This window comes from Lepeophtheirus salmonis, chromosome 6 (assembly GCF_016086655.4).
Source record: "Lepeophtheirus salmonis chromosome 6, UVic_Lsal_1.4, whole genome shotgun sequence".
NCBI classification, from domain to species: Eukaryota; Metazoa; Arthropoda; class Copepoda; order Siphonostomatoida; family Caligidae; genus Lepeophtheirus; species Lepeophtheirus salmonis.
In genome coordinates, this window is record NC_052136.2 from 22,697,138 (window position 1) to 22,713,430 (window position 16,293).

The following is a 16,293-nucleotide window of genomic DNA, read 5'->3' on the forward strand; positions in this document are numbered from 1 at the left end:
GTAAAAAACAACAAACTTAGATCTTAATTTATCACTTATCTTGAATATAATAAATATATCTTGGTAAGAGAACAGATTTAAAAACTTCATTTTGCATTTCCGAAACAAAAAAATATATGAGAGAACACATAAAGTGGGAATCAAAATTTTTTCTGAATATCTTTAATTTATTTGTCCAATCAATACTATGATATTTTACATGTAGCACAACATTAATATTTGAATAATAATTAATAAGTAATCACTAATAATATTAATAGCTACTATAAAAAGGCAACAGTAGTATGACTCATTTTGTCTTTTAACTTGAAATAATATAATTTAAATTATAATATACACTTATTTATGTTTATAGTTAGTTTTGAACTAATTAAAGTATTTTTTTATGTTTTCTAAATATAAACAATTCCCCCCTAGAAACTATCATTTTTAGAGTATATTTAGTTTTAAAAAACTTAGAAGCATTGAAGGATCGGTAAAGTAATTCTTTCAATGCACTTGTTGAATATTGAGAATTCTCGGACCATCTAAGTAGAGACAAAATATTCAATATACGTCTAAAAAATGCGTGGGGATCAGTGACTCATGATGAAGTGGCAGACCAACTATTACAAATTCATTAAAGTAGAAAGCATTAAAGCGGCCCAACAACAGCCCATGAATACCCAAGACATGAAAAATTCCCTTTTATTTCAACAATTTTCCCATCTTTTAAAGTAGCCCAGTTCTTCCTTAAATATAATTTCAAAAGGAACCCTCCAAAACGGTGCCTTCATTTATACCTATAAATGTGGATGGAGGATGGGAACTCTCTCTGTTTCTGTCGATTATTTTGTATTTTTATGGAAGTCCATATTTCTTGATTAAGAAGTATATGACGATTCCGTAGTAGATCTGGAGGAATATATATATATTCTTGAGTATAGAGACAATGATTGAAATGGTCTCAGACTTTGATGTGAAGGGGGATTTCCACAATGAAAGCTCCTTCAATTAAAGGAGATTAGATTCACGGAATAAGGCTCAAATAGACGAGATCTATTGGAGATGAAATTAAAGAGAGGATTAGAAGTTGTTGGATTGGATATCCTCCAAATTACAAAATACAAATTCCCAGGAAGGAGAAGGATAGGTAGATGCGGATATATATTTGATATTAAATATCAAAATGCTTCGTGGTTAAGATTTAAACTTTTCATGCCGGCTCTGACGTCACAAAAGCACATGAGCACACATTATTGATTCCTTTTTTCCTATCATCAGTTATGCCAATCGGGAGCACAATAGGCATGTTAAAAAAATCAATATGGCAACCCTGACAACTTGAAGAATGTTTGGACGGAGAGCAGCTTAGCTGTTAAGACGTTTCATTAGATCAGCTACAAGGATCTATTGATCGATAATTTTACTCTAAGTTTACTAAAGACTTAGAATAATTACTCCGAATTTATGAGTACCCTGCGAATGTTCAATCCGATTTCGTGTATATCAATGATAGCTTGAAAAATAAGTTCACTCTGCATAGTGATAGCAGTTTAAAAAAAGAAAATTCACTCTTCTGTTTGTCAATTAAAAAAAACCGGGATAAATACAAAGTACACTTGAACTTTTTGCTTTCTTCGATTCTTCTATTTCAATATTAGGACAATTGTATCAAGAAAGTTATAATATTGTAGCTATAATAAACGAAACCTCTTAAAAAATGATAAGTACTAATTTGATTAACAAAATTCGCATAATGTTATTTCAAAGAAATTTGTATCACAAATAAAAGTAAAGTGTTTTCACTACAATATTAACAAATGTATACCTTGTTGAAACCACAAACCCTCCTGGTTTGTATGATTTAAAATAAGGTTTAATTCTTCTAGATGACTTATATTCATGCAAGTATTTTAGCATTTTCGTTAATATTTTTGAATGCAAAAAGAAACAAAATCTAAATCAAGTATTTGTGATAATCGTTCAACTATTTATGATGCAATTAATTTATCTTTATTTTTTCCCAGCTCACTAACCATGTTATAAAAGGATGTTCACAAACTGAGGGCTAACAGAGGCTAATTAAAAATCAACCAGTCAAAGCTTATAACACTGATACGGGAGAAGAAACAGAAAAATCGACAACTGACAGTAGAATATAATATAAATTTCCGTATTAGTATACTAACACTGTAGAAAAATTGTTCACATTCTAACAAGAGCTCAGTTGAATTAAACTAATCAAAATTCAGTATAACAATAAGGATAAAAAAGTAGAAACACTGTCAGCTTTTGTATGTTAGGGGGGTAACGCTTTGACATGTAAATTATAATTTAATCTTTCCAAAAAGAATGGATACTTTGTTTTATATGTGATGTACAGAATTACATTAATTTTATCTAATACTTTATTTTTTGGATAATTTTTGACCTTTTCATAAATTTCATAATTTTTAGTATAAAATAACAATTTAAACGATATAAGGTCGTTATATGTATGTTATTATGTATTCGTATGGAAAAGAGGTTGCTTCAATTAAAAAGGTGTATATCTTGCGTAAATGCCATTATTTTTCTTATAGAGTCAAACAATTTCGGTAAAAAGGAGTTTTACGATTTTTTTTTTAATTTTTTTCTTTTTTAATTTCAAAAATAATAATTTTACCAGATTTTGTACTTTTTAAATCAAAAATGGGCTCTTGTATTACACAAGTTTAAATATTATACAGTCGGTCAACTTGCTATAATTGGTTTAATAGTAAATTGCTACAAATTACTCTAATATGTCAATCTATAGTGAGCATTTACTCTATTGAATGTGAATACTTTGGTAAATCATTTATAAGATGATTTAGTTTCAAGTGGTTATATTGTATAATTATCTAACTGCTACCACAGATTTTGTGACTTTTTTTCTATTCTTTTTTCGGAAAGTCGTGAGATAAAATAAAATACTGAAGTGTTATCCGTGTTTTGAACGTCGATTTGTCCTTTTTTAATTAAGTCTTATTAAGCTGTGAACTATTCTCAAAAATAATAGGGCTGATCTTATATAGAGGTACACATTATAATTTTTCACTAGCAAAATTTAAATGAGAGGTTTTGTGAAGATTTAACAAAGTCATCTAAAAATAGTGATTGGCATAACTTTTATTAAAGTTGTGAGCCCTCAGCTCTAATATTTGCCTCAATAAGAGGCCTAAACCCTATGGAGACTTTGACTATGCAGTCTGACTTGAGCTTAATATACTCCTTCTTGATGGAAACCTCTAGAAATTGGACGTTTCTTGAGGAATAACTTCTACTCCAGACGCACCTAGATATATTATTCCAAGGAGTTCGCTTCTGGAGAGGAGGGCAGCCACATTTTGAGGTTCAAAAAGTCTGGAAAGTTGTCTCTCAGGAAGGCCTGGTTAAAATGTACACCACTATATAAGATAAACCCTGTATTGAATAATAATTTATCAGTTGGTAATAATTGGCTAACAAGCAATTGATTTTCAGTCCGTTTGTTCCCTTTGAGGGGAAAGGTTGCATGATAAATGACTTGATATACTTATTTCTTCTCATCTTGAAAAATTCTTGAAATTGTGTATATATTCCAAGAAATGAAAGCTTAGAGCTGTAATCAATCTATGTCAAGCACCAAATGAGATATTTAAAAAGAGGCTAATATTTTTAGGATGCCTTAAGATTAGAAATGCTTCTTTTTTTCAATTGTGCACATACATATATTGACAATATTTATCCAATAATGGAAAACTTAAATGATCTAAATACAAGATATAACTATAATTTGAACACAACGATCAAACATAAATAAAGAATTGGAAACTATTTGAAGTTAAAAAATATGATAGGAAGTTTCATAACTTCCCGACGAAATTTAATTTCACAATTTAAGAATCAGGAGTCTATATAAACAACTCTATTATCTCGACGAATAATTTTCGGAGTTGAGCTTTTCATTGTAGATGACTCATTTTCTTGAGTTGGTGGTAAGGCGTCGAAGGGCTTAAAGGGATTTGCTTCACTGTTTTCCTCAATCAGTTTACGCATTTCCTCTTTTGAAGGAGCCTTCTTGCCCCAATGATCCAAAATGAGTCCTTCTTTCTTTGTTCGCCTTCGATGAAGTGTTTCGGAATAATTCCAGTAGAGAACGAGGAACGTTAGACATAGGGTCACAGCCACTGTGATCAGACCTGTGGTAAAGGCCTTCCGGAAGTCGTTTTTTTTTCGCTTCGTCTTTTCTTCAGACTGATGGGATTGTAAATTCCAAAAGTCTGGAACGGATTGAGCCCTAGTAGAAACACAAAAATAATTTATGTATTTTAGTATGATGTATTTCAAGCAGAGTTAGGATGACACTTACGGCTCTAAATGGTTTGAAGTGTGGTTATTATAGACCTTGGATATCAGAGATTCATATTTTGGTTTGGTAGAAACTGAGTTTTGTAAAATATGTGCTGATTTTGGTATCGATGGAAGAGATTTTGTCACGAAGTCTAAAATACGTTTTTAAGGAAAATACACTCATGAATAATGATAAATAATCCACATATTCACAACAGTTATAATATGTAAATTAGAATACTTCTAAAATAAAGTAGTGTACCAAAATTTTAAGAAAACACCATTTCCTGTTGTATTATGCTTAAGCGTACACAGACACTTTACCAAATGTCATTTCGTTGAAAGGACACATTGCTAAATGACCAACTTGCCAAAAGAAATGATAAACATATATTTCATCAAGATAAATGCCTGTTATTATGTTTTTATCGTTTTAAAAGATAAAACATTTAATTATTTGCCACAAATTACAATCATTAAGCAGAGGCGTTCACAAGGGGTAGCTGGAGGGATTGTACCCCCCCCCCCTCAAATTAAATAATTTTTGATCTTAACTATTATTATTTTTAAATTTAATATTTGAAATTTAATTTAATTTTTCAAATTATTTTTTCCAAAAAATATAATTTTCATTGAATATCTATGGATTTTTGAAACTTTTCTACGAAAAATTTAATATTTGAATTTTTTCCAAAAGATTTTATATTAAAATTTTTTTCTAAAAAATTTAATTTTTTGAGAAAAGCTATGGAATTTAAATTTTTTTTTTTAACAAATTTAATATTTAATTTTTCAAATTTATTTTTTAAAAAGTTTAATTTTCTTTTTTTTTCAAAAATTATCCAAAAACCAATTAATTATGTCATTTCATTATTAAGATATTTCAACTGTTGGCTCGAACCGCTATTAGAACCGTTGTAACAAAAATAATGGCAATCGCCTTATAAATCCATGTATCTAACTGTTACCTCTCTAACTAACACAGCGATATATGATATATTTTCTTAACAATTGTTGATGTTTGGACTTTTTGGGTGAATATTTTTCGTATTGCTTTTCGGAGGGACTTTTTTTTCTTGTATAGTGTAAGTTTTCTCCCCCAATGACAAACCCATCTTGAGAATTATGATTCAGAGACAATAATTAGTTAATAAAAACTTAATCATGCAATTCCGGGAAAAAAATTAAGCATTTTGTATTTAAAAATTAGAGCAACATGAATGGACTTCATAATTATAAAGGTTGCTGCATGAATCATCATTAAATATATGTATTCTTTTTTTCGGCAAAGTGTTGATTTGGAAATGTATTTGTTTGGTAGAGTGTCCTACAAGCCTGCTTAAAATAGGAACTTCTACAGCCTTATCCTTTAATTTTATTTCCACAAAGTAATTCACTAAAATATTTTATATCGTATTAAAGTAATGGTATTTTCTGGAACTCTAACTGGATAACCAAAATTTTATAGAAAAACTTTATCAAACAAGTATTTTTACAGCAAAATTTTCATACAATTCAAGTATCAGTACGATACATAATATGTGAAAATACTCTGAATATATCGTAGTTAGGTTTTAGTTTGATTTTGAATTTTAATATTTGGAATATAAATAAATAAAATATGAATAGTTCTGTATTTTGCTTCTGACAATTTTCACTATGTACATACAACTCTATGAAAAGTCTTTTAAAGTTCTTATTTTAAGCATAAAGAACCAGAAAATGGTGTCTTTTTATAAATTTGGTTCAATACTGTGTTTTTTAGATCCCGTCTAATGTACATGAATGCATTACATTCACTTGGTTCCTCCAATGCAAGTTTTTGAAAGCTAATAGTCGGATTATGATGCATTTTGTTCGAGTAAGAAGCCCCATTATTTTCATTCATAAATGGATAGGCCTTAGGGGGCTCATGGAAGTGATTATGTTTATTATAAGGAAGGGTTGAAGCATGAAAGTCTATTTCATCACTATTTTTGTTCACCTCAACTTCCCCTTCCATTCGCTGCCATATTTCCTCTCCATTTCCAGGACTTAGAGTACGCTTTTTGTGAATTTGAAAGGCATTTTTAAGGATTGGAGGACGGATACTGTAGGAAGTTAGGTCAATGCTTGAGTCTTCCCAGCCTTCATATTTGGAGAGCTCATCTACAGATGAATAATTATATATATTTACATAAAATGTATGCATACAAATTCTATTATATATATTGGTCAAAATGTGATGTACACATCACATTTATATAAATATGTATATTAAACTGTCTTTGTTTTATTTTTTTCTCTTGCACGAAAATATTTATAGCCAAGGAAAATCAAAAACTGACTTTGGGGAAGTTTGAGGCTTTTCATGCCATTTTTGGGGTAGTACTGATCCTTTTATTTTGAAAAAATGAGTTTTGAGGGGATAATACTATTTTAAGGTTTTTGTGACGTCCCAAAATTGATGCTATGAGTCTAATATTGAACTTTATAAATATTTTTAGTATTTTATTTATTAGTAAAAAATAATGCTCCTTTTTTTAAATAATTTAAGGGGTCTAAGATGTTCGTGATTATTTTGGGTTTCTCTCCTTTAAGACATAACATAGCAAAACTTAACTCTGGTTGAAGTGATAGTTTGTCAAACCATTGTGAAAACATACTATTTGGACAAAAGCTTCAACTGAGATATTTTACTTTCAATATTTGGGTGAATATATCTTTGCCAATATTGAAGCTATAGTATTCTAATTTTTCTATCATCATGAACATCACCTACTTACTAGATTGTCAGTTTTGTTTAATAATTTATGTCTGTTATTAAGACTAAATTTATAAAATGCATATTAAATTGTTGTATGCAAAATATGTTTAATTCAGCGCTAAACTATGCTATCTGGTTTGGATTGTAAAATAAAGTTTACATTTCAAGGATGCATAAAAATTTTATATTGATCTAGGAGATGATACATTTTACACAAAAATGCTGTTGTATACTAGTAAAATTGTTATTCAAGTAAAATATTGTTATAACTATATTTGTTAAAAGCTAATAATATGGATTGCGCACCACAGCAGCTAATAGTCAGTGTAATCAATCACAGTTTCTCTCACTTTATAAACTTACAAATTATAGCTTCCGTGTAGCGTCTGTCAGCTACACGCATGTAACACAGCAGACTTTTTAAGTTTTACCTTTTGGCACTGACAGGTTTCTACTTGCTGTATGTTAAAGCAACATCATATGGTGTCGCAATAAATACATTTATAGCAAATTAAAGTTAGCATTTGCTTCTGAAACATTGAATATTGGTAAAAAAAAAAAAATTGTAGAATCAAAATCTCATTCTATAGTTACCCCAAAAAGTTATTAGACTCTATTTTTTATGTTTTGCCAGTTTGGAGGTTTTCACGGTGGGTCAACAAGTTGTTGTACAAAAAGAAAGAATGTTATCTTTCATAGAAAAGGGAAACTGCTTATTATTGAATACATCTAGGACCCCTATAATTGTTAAAAAATATGTTACTGTTAAAACCAAAGTCAGTTTTTCTAATTGTCCCTAACAGAAAATATATATGGGCAGTGGAAAAAAAAAGATTAACCCCAAAAACGGGGCAGTCGAACAAATATTAACATGTGGATATAAAAATACTTCTAATAAAAATGTGATAATTATAGATATTTTAAGAATAAACAAATGAAAATTTATATTTACCTAAGTCCAGTAGATCTGGATCAGATCGGTAGATGGGATCAGATAAATATATGAGACTAGATCTTGGCGAAGATATCATGACATGTTAAATGAGTATAGATCCTTTCATAACTTATGAGTTAGGCTCCAATGTGGGGCATGAACCATATTTAGGATTATCCTTCAAACCATTTCTATAAAGTATAAAAAGTTGAGGAGAATATAGCATCAATAGGACATCAGTGTTGTTTATTTATATTAGCTTCTAAACAAAGCATGAGATAGTGACGTCGTTTACAGCAAAATAATACAACTTCCTGAATGATAAAATTATTTAATATACAGTAAATAAAGATATGTTACTCACATGGAGAGCCCTAAAAAATTTAGTTACGTCCCAAAAATACAGACTGTCACACCAACTAGGAGACAACATATTCTTTTAGTTTGCTCATTCCTTATTATAAAGTGAATGATAAGACACTTATAAATCTTTTAAAACGACAAAATAACAAAAAAGTAGCAATTTTGCAAACTTAATTATTATATAACACTTGAAGTATCCACAAACAAGGCAAATTTAACATATGTAAGCAATATTTTGATGTACAACTATTTCTACCTTGATAGATACAATTACATATGTAGTGTATCTACATTAAAAAAATCTAGAACAAAAATCAAGACAATCCCTTTATTTTTTTACTTTATATTGTATACATGAGCCCAATGTTTTATAGGGATATTTGAGTCAATTATAAGCATTGTATTGAAATTTATGGTATGAATTGAGATACCCAAGAATTTTAACTGTAGTATAAATTCTTTATTTGATATAAGCTAATATTGACCCTGACATGGCTTTTGAAATAAAATCTATTAATTTATCATTTTTTATTTATTGTGAAGATGAATTTTAAATACAATTTCCAACGCAATAAGTATAATTCGTATTAGAAATTGATATTTACTATGATATATTTATTTAAATGAAATGATTTTTTAGGCAATAAATGTTAATATAATGTAGTGTACATATTGCGATTTTGTACAAGTTGTGATCAACAAATGAGAGGAATAATTTTAATTACAAAGGATGAGGATAATATAAGTAAACAAAATTTTAATTTTCAAAAAAAAAACTAATTGTATATTCAGTTTTAGTTGAACGTGACAAGTTAACACGAATTTTTGTATTAGTTTTTGACATATATCTCACTTTTGAGAATTTTAAAGTATTTTTACCCGATTTGAAAGATTTAAGGCAACTTTTAAGTGAGAAAAGAATCAGAAATCCTCATGAAAGCTAATTTATTCTTTGCAAAATTTTATTAATATTTCAAATGTGTACTTACATTTTATATTTAATGATCCTACTCTGAGAAAATGTTATTTAAAGATTAAGAAAACCATTGTATTTTTAGGGGTTTGTTTGAAAAGAAATAACGGTTTCAAATTGTTCTTACGCCAAATGAGTTCGTATGAAGTGTAAAGAATTAAAGTTATTTACAAAAGAGTATTTAGTTCTAAAAAGTTTAATTCAGTTGCAATATTGTTTTTTTTATTTTTGTTTTTTATTGAGGAAAAGTCAATAAAAAATCCAACAATAACCTTCTGTGTTTGCAAAATTTTACTTTCGAAAACTCATAAATTGAAAAAGTTTTTTAAAAACAATAATCATTTTTTTATAACGGACATTTTTTTTTTTGTTATTTGAGTGTACAAATTTGAATTAATGTACAAAGTTTTACAAAAGTAAACTGCGGAGTTATAAGGAATAAGTTATCCTCTCAACCTCTCAAAGAATTTTACTATTAGAAAAAAAATGCAATCAAATCAATATTTCTCATAAACAGCATCTAATTTTTAGCCAATTTTTTTCTTCAATCAATAAAGCCCAGAAATAATAACAGATCAAAAAATAATAATTACTGGACCAATATCATATTTTTATTTTTTACAAAACCTGAAGAAAAAAAACCAGGAAAAAAGACTCAAAATTAGTTGGTAGTTAGCCAATTCTTCCTCACAATAGAACTATTATTAGATAGTTTTTGTAAATTGTTCAAAGCATAACATTGTTCAAGGGTGTGATGGCATTAGTTCGATCTTACAAAAATATAGGAGTACCAGACCGTCCCTGGATTTTTAGACCAAACCCAAATCCTAAGGATTAGCCAATTCTCCCCAAATATGGAATATTTGGGAAGAATCGTTTGCAGCTTAACAAGATCTATATCAACGTCCAGGACGCTGAAAAAATGATAAAAGAAGCAAACATTCGACAGATGACAATTTTTTTTATTTCACAGAAATTTATATAAGTATTTTCATTTTTTACTACGATATATACATTATACATATTGTACACGTCATAATCTGTCCATTTATTATTCAGGGATTGAACACGTAAAAGCAATATTAAATGTTTTCATAGAGATATATAAAGAAATTTATATTTTTTGCTCTACAAAGTAGTAAAAAGTTATCACACTATTAAAAAAAGTCATGAAAGGAAACTCTTACAAAGTTTTATGATTGTTTATATTGTTATTAAACAATAAAGATAATATAAAAACTTTTTTTTTTGTTTTTTCAACAAAAAACACATTATTTATTTATTAATCTTGTAGTAAAAGTTTGATGGGGTTTGACATCAATTATTACTTATTAAAATTTATACTCTGTATGCTTTTCATTTAGTCTTCTTAATCAAGCAAAGTTTCACTCCTGGATATTTAATATAGGAGAAACTTCTGCTTCCTTGAGTGTAAAAGGATGTTTCCTTAAGGGAATCTTGGTATGTATTTCATTAAGTAATCATCAAAAACAATTTGAGGATTCAGTGAGTTGTTTCAACTCAATAAATACTAATCCAGTTATTATTTAAGACTAATTTGAGCTTTGTTTTGGAAAAAATCTAGCTATTTGTTATGAATTAGTCTTTAAAAAGTAATATTTACTCAACTCAGACATTTTGCATGAAGCATTGAGCGTACATACAGGCGGCAGAACTGGATATATATAGCCTTCTCATATTCATATTTTTGATCAAAGCAATAACAATGTATTCGTATCCATGAAATATCGTAGGCGTTTTGCATGAAGCAAGACTGCACTCTGTATAGTAAATATAAAATAAAAATAAAGAAATAACAATGTAGTCGTATTAATGAAGTCAAATGTGTTTTGAATATAATATCAAACTTGTACATAGGGAGCTATGTTTTTTTATATCAAAAATATACTGAATATGAAATTTAATGAGGCTTATCAACAAGCGTGTGTATGTAAATCACATCCAGTGAGTGCTCTAGAGATTAAATTTCTCACTACTTCATCTCATTATATTACAAAAAACATATTTATAACTTTTATTATTATCCTTTCATTCTTGAAGAGATAATATTTATGAATTGATTAGTTCCGTGTGCGTTTGCTTATGGAAAACGGAGAGTAGCGCCGAGTTATCTTATATATTATTAAAGAAACATTTTACCTTTTAACTTACGCCTAATTACTTCGGGTAATGCCAGGTTCTACCGCTAGTACATCAATAATATCTTAGCAATTAAAAAAATCATGACATTTGTGTCTCTATTGGTCTCCTCAAGGATGACGGATTCAGTATATTACATTTGTTGAAAGCCAACGTTTCTCATTTGTAAGCCAAGAGTTCTTATTTTATAAGACATTGAGATTCAGAAATTGGTCATGTATACGTGCACTTGGTGCACTTGATTTAACAGTTACGGAGGAGTAGAGTTGTGTCAGTCCTTATTGAGGAATGAAACTGCAGTTCCGTCCGGTTTAGTCTCAGTCCCGTCCAGTTCAGTCTTGTATATCAGTCCTACAACTTATAAAGTTCGGTCCTTGATGACGACACTCATCTGTGCTTCTTCTTTTTTAAACAGTTCTAGTACTGAGAGTCGGGAGGACCGTCAGTCTTAAGGACCCGTCCCAAGGACTGATAGGATCGGTCCTAAGATTGGACTGGACCGAATAAATCAAGACTACTAACACAACACTAGGAAGGAGTATCGAATGTGTTATTTAGGAGTCTTCTCCCATAACGTATTAACTCAAGCACGCCTTCTCTTTTTTCTTATGTAACTATTCAATGAAAGCATGTATTTATATGTTTGTAGATTTGCATCTGTCTGTCTATCTGAGACGCATAGACTACAAAACTACTGAATAGATTGAGTCGATTTCCGACATGCAATCCATTTGAGACACTATACTGAATATATGGTAAATATTTTATCCTTCAAATGGAAGAATGTATGTTTATTCAACTTTTGCTCTAATTTAAAATATACTCTTGAGAGTTTTTTGAAAACTTATTTTTAGGAAAATAATATTGTTCAAAGGATAGACTGAACTTCGATAAATCTAGTTCAAAAATTACAAAACGTCCAACACTATCATATTTCTATATAAAGTATGCCGAGCTTTACAAAAGAGGTTTATTGATATACATACTTGCTAGAATTCAAATACTAGTTTAAAAAACTAATAACTATGTATATACCGACAATTGATTTGTGTTCATGTTTCTATCGCCTTTAAGTGTCACATTTGAGAGAGTATGTTGGTAACAAAATCCTTCAAAGTCTACAAATAATGAGATGTTTCATGCCTGCCTACAAAAAGTTCATTGTACAACAGACAATTTTAGGTATTATACTTATTATACACTTATTATAATTGTAACTACAGAGTCACCTCTAAAAATTAGTGCTTTCTATATCTAGGTTATGTTTATTAAATCTACAACATTCCCTGGAGCTATCACGCATTTTTAGTAATACTTTTTCATTTTACAAATCCTACTCTATATTGCAAGTTTTATTCTTCTTTGTTTTTGAGAAAGAAAAAAAAAAGACTCACTTGATCCTTCTTCTTCTTGATAATAGTGGTCCAATCAATACTAATCATGCAGAACATGTTCCAATTCCTCGTTTTTATAATAATGGGGCTTTGAAAAGAGAACAGTAACTCAATCCCCTGCTGCTTATAAAGGACTATACATTCGTCGTTTCTCTTCGTCCTTTTTTTTCTTTTTTTTTGCCCCCCCCCCTTCTACTTTTTTAAAAACTCCTTTCCAATATTTATATCTATATGAAATTTGTGAACTGTTTCTCATAACTGGACTAAATAAACTATATGTGTACCCATTCCTTTTCACTTTTTGATTTTCCCATAAAATAAAATGAATTAAACTAAGTCCATATTTTGTTTCTTAAAACTCTTTATAAAATGTAATTCTGTGTAATAATGTAGGTTTAAATGTTATTCAAATAGAAAGCAGTGAAGTGTTGTTTGTGGGTGAGAGAGAGAAGGGGGGGGAGGAAGGCCTTTCACTATTTTCTATTCTTGTTCTTGTTATTATTCACTTTGTATATAGTAAAAAAAATGTATCAAACATTTGATTAAAATATGTTTTTTACAAATATATAAGGATCTTTAGAATACCGAGTGGTCCATTAAAATCTAACCACTTTGAATTTTAAAATTCAACAAGATATAATTTTTAATTAACAATAGAATTTTAACAAAATTAATTCTACAAATAGATATGTGTCTGAGGTCTCTTAATTCTTAATGTAGCTGTCCTTAGAGGCAATGATGTCTTCCAGGAGGCGATGGAAGGCCTGGTACCCGCTGCAGATGTAGTCCTCTGTAACGGAGTCCCAGTACTGGCTGACAGTAGTTTTGAGGGCCTGACCGTTTGAATGTCGGAACTTGGTGCCTTCCCTTCGATATGCACCCAAAAGGTGTAGTCAAGGGGTTGGCATCAGATATGTAGTGGGCCAAAAGTGTCAAAAAACAGTTCAAATGAGTCATTCAAAAGAGTCTTGCAGCGAAGGAGATAGGGTTCTTTCATTGCTGGTGTTAAAAGTAATCTCTCCACCCTCACTTTTTTTTGATATTTTCTGGACTGTATGGTGTGAAATCCCAAGATATCTTGCATGGGCTTGAGGGGATTGGCGTGGGTTGTTTTCTTGACCTCTTCCAGTTTCACTTTTTTGACATAGCCCTTCTTCGTCTTGGACTTGCTGACAGTGTATTTTTTGGTCCTGGAGACGCCCCATTCCTTGGAGTGCGCGAATGGAAATTCGTCTATCACGTTCATGTGTCATTTTCTCACATTGTATGTAAGCTGGAGAGCTCAAGATTGTTTTAAAACTAATTTTGTATGCTTCAATATATCGAAAAAGGAATTAATTTCAATCCCTCAACTTTAATTAATTATTGAATTATTAAGTATAAAGATTCCAATAAACCACCCGGTATAACCACCCTATTCGAACTTCTTGTTCTTTTTTAAATAGAGAAATTTTCCTTTCTTTTTTTCAGTTTCTCCTTTTATGGGGGCAATTTGCTTAGGAAAATAATTTTTTTTCTTTTATTGAAACTCGTAAATGTATCACAATTAGCTTTAATAATTATAAATATCCATCCCATCCAATCACCTGCAAAAGACCATGAAGGATCAAACACAATTTACGTAAAATTAGATTATTTGTATATCTCTACTACATTTGCCCCCAATTGCTCAATCCCCATTTGCAATTTCAATATCCACCCTAATATTCTTAATTTTTCTAGTTATGTATAGATTTACTAAAAAGAACTATGTCTAGAGCTGTAAAATATATGAGCTAAAACGAGTGCAAGACATTTTTTAGTTCCAACCAGAAAAGTTTTCTTACATATTTCCGATGTTTCTATCATTATTTTTAATTCATGTTATAAGTTCTTGTTGGACACAGAGTATCAATGAAGATCGTCATTAGAGTAATTCTTGCATATATCTTTGTTAGATACGGAGTAGGAACTCTGCTTATCTTTTATCTAATTCAATGTAATTCAGATAAGCTCTTCTTGTCCCAAACATTTTTGTCATTATCACGGTTACGTTATCCTTTTTAAGTGGTTTAGCATACCAGCAGATTTTCTACAATTCTACCGATAAGTGTGTCCCGTGCAGGCAATACGTATTTCACTGAGTAAAAGAGCTCTTGGTCTCTTATTGCAATATTCTTATTTAATAATAAAGCAAGGTCAAAAAGGGAAAGACATTTATTTAGTTAATCAATGATTGATTGATTTAATCAAATGGCAATTGCCTTTTCAATTATCCATCATACATATTTGCTTGGAAAGGCTTTATTTGTGTAGTTATGTAAATAAATTAATCAATTCGAAATATGGAGTCAATATTTGTTTATTTGCGGAAGCACAATAGTGAAACCCCCTTAATACTTTCATTTGGATACTTGAGGTAATAAGACTCAATTGTGTAACAGTTCCTTTGAGAAACAGAATTATATCGTAGCTAAAACTAAAGAATACACTTTAATTGTTTAATTTAATATTTAATTCATTTATTGAATATTTAAAGGCAAGGTAAAATTCGAAATTTAATACAATTATTTTTTATATTTTATTTTAATAACCGTACTTTAAATATATATACTTTATGTCCAATTTAATTGATAAGTATTCATTACTTATTTGGTCATAATATCGACTTCATTAATTTAAATTTCGAAACTTTTATGAATAAAATATATCAAACGTTAATTTACGTATTCCATACAGATTCTTGGAAAAAAGATTCTTGGAGAGCGAAGTTTATATAAAAAACAAAACTTTTGTAATCAAATACTTTATTCGCTCTTGAGTAGTATCACTGTAAATAAAGGAGAAGTGAAAAGATAATTTTGTCTCTGATAAATAAATCCTGTAATATCATATCTCCTTACATTACACAAGGAGTAAGGAGTGATTTCTATTATTCCTGGGACTTTTCCAACAGAAAAAGTCATCATGTTATAATTTTAAGATAACAATAGTACCCAGCATTGGACTGCGTTATTAGGCATCGTTGAACAGACAAAGTTTGCTTTAAAATATAAAAAGATAAAATATAAATATATATAATATTAAAGATAACTCTGAAACAAATCATCAGTATTACTCACCATTTAAATGAGTACATAAATAGATGTTTTCTCCTCGAGAATGAAAGAAGAAGAACAACAGCTTGAGGGGGAATAATACAATACACAATATACAGTGCACCCAGTATTCACACTCAATTTTGTCACAACGCAACATCCAAAATGCGTTGTTGAACAGACAAAATTTGCTTTAAAATATAAAAAGATAAAATATAGATATATATATATAATATTAAAGATATTATATCTTTCCAAAAGAGCAATTGTTTTATTCAATTCTGTCAAATTGTATCAACTCATTGAATACT

The 16,293-nt window shown here is 29.5% G+C and overlaps 1 protein-coding gene across 2 annotated transcripts; it reads right to left on the reverse strand.

Moving 5' to 3' along the window:
* Positions 1 to 3,657: 3,657 nt before the first annotated feature.
* LOC121120646 (uncharacterized) lies at positions 3,658 to 13,363 on the reverse strand. 2 transcript variants are annotated; one of them, XM_040715516.2, is made up of 5 exons: positions 12,906 to 13,363; positions 8,034 to 8,206; positions 6,130 to 6,483; positions 4,355 to 4,487; positions 3,658 to 4,282 (listed from the first exon to the last, which is right to left on the reverse strand). In XM_040715516.2, the coding sequence occupies exons 2-5, from the start codon at positions 8,110 to 8,112 to the stop codon at positions 3,889 to 3,891; spliced, it is 960 nt and encodes a 319-aa protein (XP_040571450.1). In that variant the 5' UTR covers positions 8,113 to 8,206; positions 12,906 to 13,363; the 3' UTR covers positions 3,658 to 3,888. The 2 variants fall into 2 exon arrangements, with proteins under 2 accessions (XP_040571450.1, XP_040571451.1); XM_040715517.2 differs by lacking the exon at positions 12,906 to 13,363 and adding an exon at positions 11,524 to 12,056.
* Positions 13,364 to 16,293: the final 2,930 nt, after the last annotated feature.